Raw genomic sequence first — 10,474 nt, forward strand, 5'->3', positions numbered from 1 at the left:
CAGCCCAATAACACTAGACCCAACTCATATAGTGTTGTGGTCCTGCCGGTGAGTAAGGTTGCCAGAGCTCAACGACCCTCGTTAAACGAGCGAAGTGTTATACTCTGTATCTTTAGGTATTTAAATAAAAGTAAACAAAATCTACCCTCAAAAGGCTCCTTAAGCCAGTTGAGGGTAGATGCAAACATTACACGATCAAATAATGTAGGTTAAAGTCAGGTCGTTCAGTGATAGATACAGGCGGTATTGTATTTGGTTGGTTAACCAATAAATGTTATAACTACCCGAAAATGTACAAATTGTTTGTTTACTTTTATTTAAATACCTAAAGATACATACTATATATATAGGCTCGGCAACGCGCATGTAACACATTTGGATTTGCAGTCGTTCATAGGTTACAGAGACTGCTACCACCGATGTCGGGTGGCCCTTATGGGAAAGACAGATTTTAGAGAGGCCCTGGCATGAAGTCCACCTTTCTTGGGTTAATGTTTTTTTTTTGCCATGCAGATTTTTTAAATGAAAAAAGATATATAAGGTGCAGCGGGGCAATTTCGACTGCGGGATAATTTCAACTAATCCATGAAATATCATCCATGTTTTACATTATTAACTAGAGTCACACAACACATATTTTTCGCTATCAGGGGGCCGATTTTTGAATTTCGACCACTCGATTTCGTGTATTTCATTAAATAATATCTCCACTACTAAGGCATTTAAATTTTTCTAATATAATGGAAATCGAGTGGTCAATACCAATAGATTCCAAATTTCGAGTGCTCGTATTTCAAAAATTAGCATTTCGCCGTTTTCCACCGATTTTCGAGTGACGAAATCGAGCGATCGAAATTAAAAAATCGGCCCCCTGAACGTATATGGCACTCTAATAGTTAATATGTAAAACATGAAAAATACTAGAGATGCACCGGATATCCGGTTACTATCCGGTATCCGGCATATCCCGCACTCTTTTTACCTCCGGCCGGATACCGGATAGTGAACTACTATCCGGCCGGATACCGGATAGTGAACTACTATCCGGCCGGATACCGGATAGTAATTTTGCTTGATTTTGGAGTCAACAAATTGGATTTAAGAAACAGTGACGGTCATAATGTTTATTATTAATTATTATTTTAAAACATTTTAATCATTCCGCTATTGCACGGCGCGCACTCTTTTTCGAACCTAGAAATGATTCCACGCGAACTTTCACTACGAAACAGATCAAAGCCTGCACAATGCGCACCTGAAAAACCGAAATGTAGGTATAATTTCGCCGGCCGAATATACGTCGGCCGGATACCGGATATCCGGCAGATGATCAGGCCGAATATCCGGTATCCGGCCAAACAACTATCCGTCGAAATTGTCCCGCTTACAGAAAAAACATTGATACATTTTACTTCGATCCGATACCCGATATCGGATCGGACAAAGTGAAACCTTCTTAAGCGTGCTGTAAGGTTTCCTTGCTTTAATTTGTAGGTAATCTAGGTTAATTTGTATTTAGATTGATTTGTGGCCGAGTTTCCCGCCGATAAATAACCGTCTTCCATTCGATCTTTGTCATCTCTCGTAGTGTGCGGCTTGTAGAACTTTTAAATATTTGTGTATACAAATATATTCAATAAAAGAAAAAAAAACAAGGGTAAGTATTTTAGACGCAGATAAGATAATATACCTAAACTGGTTAGAGTCGCACCAAGAAAAGTCTGCAGCGGATTTGATAGCCCACGCAGTGTAAGTGTTATTTATACGTCATAATTTCATACGTTTAAAATGACACTTTGCACTGCGTGGGCTATCAAAATCGCTGCAGACTTTTCACGGTCTGACTCTATTTATAGGTACGAGTTTTTTTTGTTTATTTCTTTAAATTGATCTTTTAGTTTAAATGAAAGTGCGTGTAGGTAATATAATTATCTTATAACACTTATAACAAAAATAGGAAAACGTAAACAAACCGAATGAATAAAATAAAAACGTTAAACCGCGATACCAAAATATTTATATAGTTACAAAAAAAATTAAAATGTTGTTAAGGTTCTTATAAATTATTCCATAAAGTCCATAGTAATTTGACAAATTTTAAGATTGTCCTCCAACTAAAATATATCCTTAAATGCATATTTGCAAGTTTTGTTACATGGTGAAAATATTTGTAAGAGCCACTCTACTTTTCAGGAAAAACTTTGTCAAGAGAACATAGAGTTAAATATGAAATGTCACATAGTGTTAAATATTTGTTTATTTCAAAACTAGAATTTAATTTGTTACTTGTACAAGTAGGTACCTATCCCGAGAATTAAAACGAGCATATTTTTTTATAATTACTACTAATCATACTTTACAAAAAAAAATTAGGTACGTTTATGGTGACACTTTCACACTCTGTCACTGCAATCCTGTGCATACTGATGGATATCAATCAGTCATAAGACTATAGAAAATATAGAAATAAAAACCGGGCAAGTGCGAGTCGGACTCGCGCACGAAGGGTTCCGTACCATAATGCAAAAAAAAAAACAAAAAAAAGCAAAAAAAAACGGTCACCCATCCAAATACTGACCACTCCCGACGTTGCTTAACTTTGGTCAAAAATCACGTTTGTTGTATGGGAGCCCCATTTAAATCTTTATTTTATTCTGTTTTTAGTATTTGTTGTTATAGCGGCAACAGAAATACATCATCTGTGAAAATTTCAACTGTCTAGCTATCACGGTTCGTGAGATACAGCCTGGTGACAGACGGACGGACGGACGGACGGACGGACGGACGGACGGACGGACGGACGGACAGCGAAGTCTTAGTAATAGGGTCCCGTTCTACCCTTTGGGTACGGAACCCTAAAAAATGAACACAAAATGTTAACGTCTACCTATAACCGGTTCTTGAGATACCTAAACTGATTTTTAAATAATAATAACAAATGTGACTCATCCCTGAAGTAAACAAATATTACTTAAACATATCAAGGTATATCTTTTTTTCAGTTCTATTTATTTGTAATTCGATTTTCAGCAATGGCGTCCTACGAGCTGACAGTCGCAGCGCCCGTGACTTCTGAAAGGCAGTTCTTGAAGCCGATGATGTGTGGCCCGGGGCCAAGCGACCTGTGGCCCTGTGTGGCAGAGGCCCTAACGGCTCCTGTTTTATCGCCAGCCTGCGCCGAGTACTATAAAGTGAGTATTTATTAGCCCGGGGGCCAAGCGACCTGTGACCCTGTGTGGCAGAGGCCCTAACGGCGCCTGTTATATCGCCAGCCTGCGCCGAGTACTATAAAGTGAGTGTTTATTGGCCAGGGGGCCAAGCGAGGTGTGGCCCTGTGTGGCAGAGGCCCTAACGGCGCTTGTTATATCGCCAGCCTGCGCCGAGTACTATAAAGTGAGTGTTTATTGGCCCGGGGGCCAAGCGAGGTGTGGCCCTGTGTGGCAGAGGCCCTAGCTGCTCCTGTTATATCGCCAGCCTGCGCCGAGAACTATAAAGTGAGTGTTTATTGGCCCGGGGGCCAAGCGAGGTGTGGCCCTGTGTGGCAGAGGCCCTAACTGCCCCTGTTGTATCGTCAGCCTGCGCCGAGTACTAAACGTGCCTGCTTACTGGCCTCGGGTGAATATATATTATGTAGTTACACTGAACAATGACAAGTTTTACTGTGGTGCCAATATTCGCTGAAATTGATAAGATAGGTAACTATTTTTTTTTGCGTTTGCGTGGCTGCAGATTCGGAAAAATGTCGAAATCGAAGAACTCGTAGCCGAACCAAATATAATGGGTGAGACATCGTCTCCGTTGGCTGGGCCACCTCGAAAGAATGGGCGCAGATTGTGCTGTAAAGAGAGCATACTTGGTTCGACCGACTGGACGCCGTCCCGTAGGTCGTCCTAAGTATCGGTGGGCGGATCGAGTGGAGGCAGATCTCTAGGAGCTCGGCGTCAGTGAAAACTGGCGTGAATCCGCGCAGGACCGAGTAAAATGGCGTGTTCTTGTGTTGGAGGCCAAGACTCATTTTGGGTCATCGCGCCAAACTATTAGTAAGTAGGTAGTAAATATTCGTGGCTGCCACATAGGAAAGTTGTTCAGTATGATCTACGCCTAGATACCTACGTAACAAGATCACTCAGTATAACACTGAAAAAGGTGGCATATCTTCATGGTGTAACGTATATATAAGTGGCCAATTTTATTACCAAACCGATAAGTTATCTGCCCTCGCGTGCAAACCTCTTACAATGAATGCCTAAACAGCACTAATTGGGATTTCCTCATAATTTCATAAAAGGATATAACACTTCTAATTGCTTAATGAGATAAATACTTGCCTTGACTTAGCTTTCTAGGTCATTTAGGGGTGTAAATGAAGTAATCACTCTGGTAATAAGTAATGAGAATGACCATTCGGGGTGGGATAATGGCTTTATAGTTGTTAAATGGATAATTACTTTCCTATTTCATCTGAGAAGTAATTCAATAATAGGCTTCAACGATGGGCTAGCGGTAAGAGCGTGCGACTTGCAATCCGGAGGTCGCGAGTTCAAACCCCGGCTCGTACCAATGAGTTTTTCGGAACTTATGCACGAAATATCATTTGATATTTACCAGTCGCTTTTCGGTGAAGGAAAACATCGTAAGGAAACCGGACTAATCCCAATAAGGCCTAGTTACCCTCTGGGTTGGAAGGTTAGATGGCATCAGTCGCTTTTGTAAAAACTAGTGCCTACGTCAATTCTTGGGATTAGTTGCCAAGCGGACCCAGGCTCCCATGAGCCGTGGCAAAAATGCCGGGACAACGCCAGGAAGATGATGATGATGGGCTATTGCCGACTTAATTCACGATTGGTAAGGTAACGAATATACATCTCAATTCTTTTGCCGGCGAAGTCAACAACGACGCATACCTATTCTTAATATTGAACATATGTTTTTGATGGCATACATTTTACATCTACCAGTTCTATCCGATATCGAGTCGGACAATGTGAAAACGCTAACGTCGAACCAATTCCTGACTGTCACGGGCCTGCGCGCTCACTGTGTTTCTCTCTGCATTTTCAGGTAATGGCCGACATCCGCGCCGGCATCCAATACGCCTTCCAAACACGAAGCAAGCTGGTGTTAGCCGTCAGCGGGTCCGGGCACGCGGGCATGGAGACCGTCATCAGCAACCTGCTCGCGCCGGGGGAGCTGCTGCTCGTGCCCAGCCGCGGGATCTGGGACGAGAGAGCTAAGGACATGGCCGGGAGATATGGTGAGTCAGTACCAAGTACCATGGAAGGACTATGGAACTCCCCTCGCTACGGATATGCATCGCTATCCACCGACGGTACAAAAAACTAGTAGGCGCGGGCTTAATACCCATTGGTACTCATAATTTGACCTGAGAAACGTGTGGTCCGGGCTATCAGCACCGATTGCTGGGCATCCATTGTTTTTTAGGGTTCCGTACCTCAAGAGGAAAAAAACGGAACCCTTGTAGGATCACTCGTGCGTCTGTCTGTCTGTCCGACTATTCCCCCCTCCTTTATCTCCGAAACTACTGGGTCTAAAACATATAGATGACAGGAAAACCTATTAAGAAATGTGCAGTCAAGCGTGAGTCGGACTTAATTACTTAGGAACGCGAGTCGCCAAAAGCATTGTTTCTCCTCATTGAAATTGAATGAATATTGTCACCAGTGATTTTAGTGACGATTCGCTATACCCGGCCTCTAAAGCACCATGTAGTTAATTGCAATCATTCAATCTATTTTCATGCTCAGGCATCAAAGTGGAGACAATCAGAACCTCGGAGCCTTTCACGACTTTCTCCCTTGAAGAGCTGGAGTCGGCCCTGGAGCGGCACCGCCCCGCCGGCCTGTTCATCACCCATGGCGACTCCTCCACCGGCACGCTGCAGAGCATGGAGGGACTGGGAGACCTCTGCCATAGGTGATTATGTATTATTTATTCCAGAATAGGGTCGGTGGACCCAATCGTTAGGACCGTGGAGGTACTTCCACTTTAATAGTGTTGTGTTCAGAGGCCTGCAAAGACAGCAATTTTGACTACTCACGCGTGTGAAACTCCTGAAATATGTAAGTTTTGTGTATCGTCCATTTTCATCTCTCTTCAGCTATAATTCGTTGTCAGGTACTTTATTTTTTGGCAGGCAGGAGTTAGATTGTCCGAGTATGTATACTGTAGGTACTAGAGATGGGCCGAGTATTCGGCATGTTTTTCAATGTTCGTATTCGGCCAAATAGTTCGGTTCGAACTGCGGAATGTTTACCGAATAAACATATTATTTTTTAAGGGTGTCCGCTAGCTGGCGCAGGTGCACTTCGCGGTCAGGCATGAGACGATTCCGTTACTTTTCTTAAAAATTCCCGGCCGGTCCAGAGGGGAAAGGTCAAAAACACGAGGAGTGCAGATCGCAGACCCGTATGAACTTGTTTTCAGCGTTTTAGCCAGTTTTTTAGCCCAAACGAATATTCGGCCGAATATTCGTATTCGGTATGATCTGAACCGAATATTCGTATTCGGCAAAGTCCATATTCGGCCCATCTCTAGTAGGTACCTTATTATATTCAAATATGTGTGTATGCACGGGTGCTAGGACTGCTGACTATCTGTATGCTTTTCTGTTTTTTAGATACGGAGCTCTGTTGCTAGTAGACACAGTGGTGTCTCTGGGAGCGGAGCCGTTCCTGATGGACTCATGGGGCGTGGACGGCGCCTACGCCGCGTGCCAGAAAGCGCTGAGCGGGCCGGCTGGTGTAGCCCCTGTGGCTTTCAGCTCCCGTGCAGAGTGAGTTAATACCAGGGGTGCGAAACTCCTCCCCTCGGGCAAACTCGGCTCCGTTCGGCTTAGCATTGAGCAATTATTAGGGTTGACACAACTTGACGTCCCTTTGCGTGCACGACCACAGATAAGATAATGGCTTGAATTTTGACAACCCTACATAGCCGAAAGTGCCATATATTAGAAAGGGCCAGCATGATTCAACCCTGAACCGCTGTCAAACTTCGGTTTTGTACGAAGTTTCCTTTCTGTACGGTAGTACTCTATTATTTGCTGTACACATATGCTCCATCTTGTAGTTAGTTGAGGTGAAACTAAGCGCTATTAAATGAGTTACATCACGAAGAGCCCCTACTGTTTCACGGTTCTTTATATTTATCGGAGTTACGTATTTAATTTTGTCAGAAAATATTTTAATCGATTTTCAGGGCAAAAATAAATAACCGAAAGCACGAGCCGCCATTTTACTTCGACATGAAGCTGTTGGCTCAGCAGTGGAACTGTTACGACGACACGTTCTTGTAAGTATTTTTAAGGCCGTTTCACATTCGCGGCTCGTGGCTCGGTTCCGAGGCTCGTCTCGTGGCTCGCCCCGAGCGCGTAAGCCCGTCGAGCTAATGATTACACTCTCGCCTCGTGGCTCGGCTCGTCGCTCGTCTCGTGTCTCGTAAGCTCGTCGAGCTAATCGATTTTAAACACTAACGGCACTGTATAAGGTTTGTAACCGAATGACAAGCCGAACGCGAGTGTAAGCGCAAGCGCGCGTCCCGCGCGAGCCCCTTTGACTCGTGCCCAAAAAACCGCTCCTCCAAGCGAGCCGAGCCGCGAGACGAGCCAGGAACACACCGCTTACACCCGTGGCTCGGCTCGCGGCTGGGCTCGTGGCTCGTACGCGAATGTAAACCGCGGGTTAGATTACAACACCGGCTGCTCATTATTGTACCTACGCTACGTAGGGCGTAAAGTTTTGAAGGAGTGCTGCTTGCTGTACTCCCATACAGTGTGATGGTACCTATACGTTGTTTACGGCGTCCACCGAAAACTTATATCTTATACTACCTATAGTACTCTAGTAGGTACCTACCCCGCCCCAAGCACCCCATAGCAATCGCAACAGCCATTGGAAAACGCATTAAACTGTTCACATTCTCACTCAGCATATTACATAATCAAACTAACGTGCCGACTTGCCGACACAGTAGGGGAGATTGGGGCGACTTGGTCCCCTAAATTATAAAGTTACATTAAATTTAAAATACCTAGACCTAAAGTAGCAAATCTAACTCTACTCGTAGGAATTTATTTAAGATCACAATAACAAAACTTATAAACTATTATTAAAATAAAGTATTATACACTTAATAAATTAAACCTGATAAAATAAATAAATAAACAAAACTTACCCACCTATCTTAGGCCCATAGAGATCTGTCCCCTGCGGAAGGGTGCCCATAAGGCTGGCTACATTCCCAACTTACTAATACTACGTTGTCAAAATTAGAATTATAGCGATTGGTTCCTTTTAGGACAGTTTTTTTTTTCATTTATTGACAAATACTTCTTATTTATGGTTTTATAATTTAGGTGACCAAGTCTCCCCTAGGATCAAGTCTCAGATGTGGCCCTATAAGAATACTAAAATCAAAATAAAATAAATATTTAAAAGGGGCTACCATACAACAAACGCTTTTTTTGCCGTTGTGTGCGTAATGGTACGGAACCCTTCGTGCGCGAGTCCAACTCGCCCTTGGCCGGTTTTCATTTCACCAGCTACCACCACACACTGAGCTTCCCCCTCCTGTGGGCCCTGCGCGCCTGCCTCTCGCAGCTTGCGCGCGAGTCGCTGCCCCGCGCGTGGGCGCGCCACGGCGCCGTCGCCGCGCGCTTTCACGCTCGCCTGCGCGCGCACGGTTTCGAGTTCCTCGTGCGGAGGCCGGAGGACCGCATGGCGGCGGTCACCACCGTGCTGCTGCCCGAGGGGCTGGGGCACAATAAGTTCGTGGCTCAGTTGAGGGACACGTAAGTTATACGTACTTACATTTTTTTTTCTTTTTTTTTAGGGTTACTGTCTAGTATTCCTGGTTCTTAAGAGGTCATCCATTAATTTCTAGGTTTTTTGACCCCTCCCCCCCATTGTCACACTTGGTCTCATATTCGTCACTCTAGGTACAGTACAATACAGTAGGTGCTCTTTACTGCTAACCTCACACTCTTGTAGTGTTGTTCAAAATATTATGAATATTGACAGGCACAACATCATGATAACCCCCGGGCTGGGGCCGACGGCGGGCGCGGCGGTGCGGGTCGGGCTGATGGGCGTCAACGCGAGCGCCGCCGTGGCCGACCAAGTCGCCGAAGCAATGGCCGACGTGGCGGGAACCAAGCGAGCTGATATTACTTCACATTAAATTCATGTCCTCAAAACAGTCTCATTTATTCTAGCTAGTACCAAAACCCTTTTAAATGCTGCGTAATCTAATAAGCTCTCTGAAATATATTCGTACTGTAAAATGGGGTGAGTTGGGACAAATCCGAAGTCAAACCTAAATAGAAGTTTATTTTTATATGTGGCACGTCGATTTATATACGGTCAAAAAATATTACCATCTCACCCCCCTACCACCCCTTCTCACCCCATTCATAACCCAACTGCCCTCGTTATCCCTACTCACCCCATTTTACGGTATCTAATTTTACGAGAGTGATGCATGACACGATAGAAAGCAACCATCATATCAGTATAAATAATTCATGCACGTTATTCTTACTTACAATTCGTGGGGCAGAGGCGCACAGATGCTCCACAAGGCGCTCAGCAAACGGTTGAGGGAGGCAACGGGCGACCCCCGCGCGGGCAGCTTTCTCGCGCAGAGAATTTCAATCGCAATCCAGCGCGGGAACGCTGCCTGCGTGTTGGGCACCCTCCCGAGCGCACCAAATTTTGATAGGTATTTTAAATTTTTAGTTTTAGCACGTTTTAGTTATTTTAATTGTAGTTAGTTTTAGTTTTATATTCCATACTTACATATTATTTTATTTGACACACATGATATATTTAGGTATATGTAAAGGAGAAGTTACCGAAGTTGCCAAAATAGGAAAAGTTTTCAGAAATGTAATATAAAAATAAATAACTTGTTATATAAGTTCAATAGGAAATAAATGAAAAAGAAATACAATTATTTGTGTAAAATTTTAATAACAATAGTCTCAACAATCTCTTTTGAACTGGTTCTTAACAATAAACTTATAATAGGTACTTATACTTACTTATATACCTATATTAGGTACTTATTCAGTTCAATTAAATTAAAATCATATTCGATTGGAACATTTGGGACAGAGTTGCTTTTGTTTTGTTTCGTTCAGTTTTTGAACAATGCAAAATAAACTCTATTTCCTACATTGTAGGTTCAAATTTCTGTGGCAATTTTTACATTTTGCATTTGTATGTCTGGGCCTTAGGAGGATAGGTATGCGGTATGCTTATATAGTTTGTTTCCTTAGAAAAAAGGATGTGTTTCGATTTATTTGGCCACTTCAGCCGTCTATTTGTTGTTGTCTATACCAAAGTATATAGAGCGAAGCTTAATAAATCAGAGGTACCTATTCGTATGTACCTAATTAAAAGGTACGCTATATCCTAAAGAGCTTCAATCATTCAAATCATTTTAAATTGTAATAAAC

General features: G+C 43.3%; 2 protein-coding genes across 3 annotated transcripts in view; one reads left to right on the forward strand and one right to left on the reverse strand.

The window, feature by feature from the left end:
- Positions 1 to 10,474, reverse strand: part of LOC134800841 (heparan-alpha-glucosaminide N-acetyltransferase-like) — a 130,536-nt gene that overhangs the window by 11,021 nt on the left and 109,041 nt on the right. The window lies entirely within an intron of this gene.
- Positions 3,031 to 9,195, forward strand: LOC134800759 (alanine--glyoxylate aminotransferase-like). Of its 2 annotated transcripts, none has more exons than XM_063773303.1 (7): positions 3,031 to 3,191; positions 5,062 to 5,254; positions 5,766 to 5,934; positions 6,638 to 6,793; positions 7,216 to 7,308; positions 8,558 to 8,806; positions 9,036 to 9,195. In XM_063773303.1, exons 1-7 carry the CDS (start codon positions 3,033 to 3,035, stop codon positions 9,193 to 9,195), a joined length of 1,179 nt encoding a protein of 392 aa, XP_063629373.1. In that variant the 5' UTR covers positions 3,031 to 3,032. The 2 variants fall into 2 exon arrangements, with proteins under 2 accessions (XP_063629373.1, XP_063629374.1); XM_063773304.1 differs by lacking the exon at positions 3,031 to 3,191 and adding an exon at positions 3,213 to 3,292.

This window comes from Cydia splendana, chromosome 20, assembly GCF_910591565.1.
Source record: "Cydia splendana chromosome 20, ilCydSple1.2, whole genome shotgun sequence".
In the NCBI taxonomy this organism is placed as follows: Eukaryota; Metazoa; Arthropoda; class Insecta; order Lepidoptera; family Tortricidae; genus Cydia; species Cydia splendana.

Bases quoted from the DNA above. Each gene is read 5' to 3' on its own strand.
- LOC134800759 (XM_063773303.1), top strand. From the start codon at position 3,033: ATGGCGTCCTACGAGCTGACAGTCGCAGCGCCCGTGACTTCTGAAAGG. The intron at 6,794-7,215 runs GTGAGTTAATAC...ATCGATTTTCAG, and splicing joins GCTTTCAGCTCCCGTGCAGA to GGCAAAAATAAATAACCGAA. The intron at 8,807-9,035 runs GTAAGTTATACG...GAATATTGACAG, and splicing joins GTGGCTCAGTTGAGGGACAC to GCACAACATCATGATAACCC.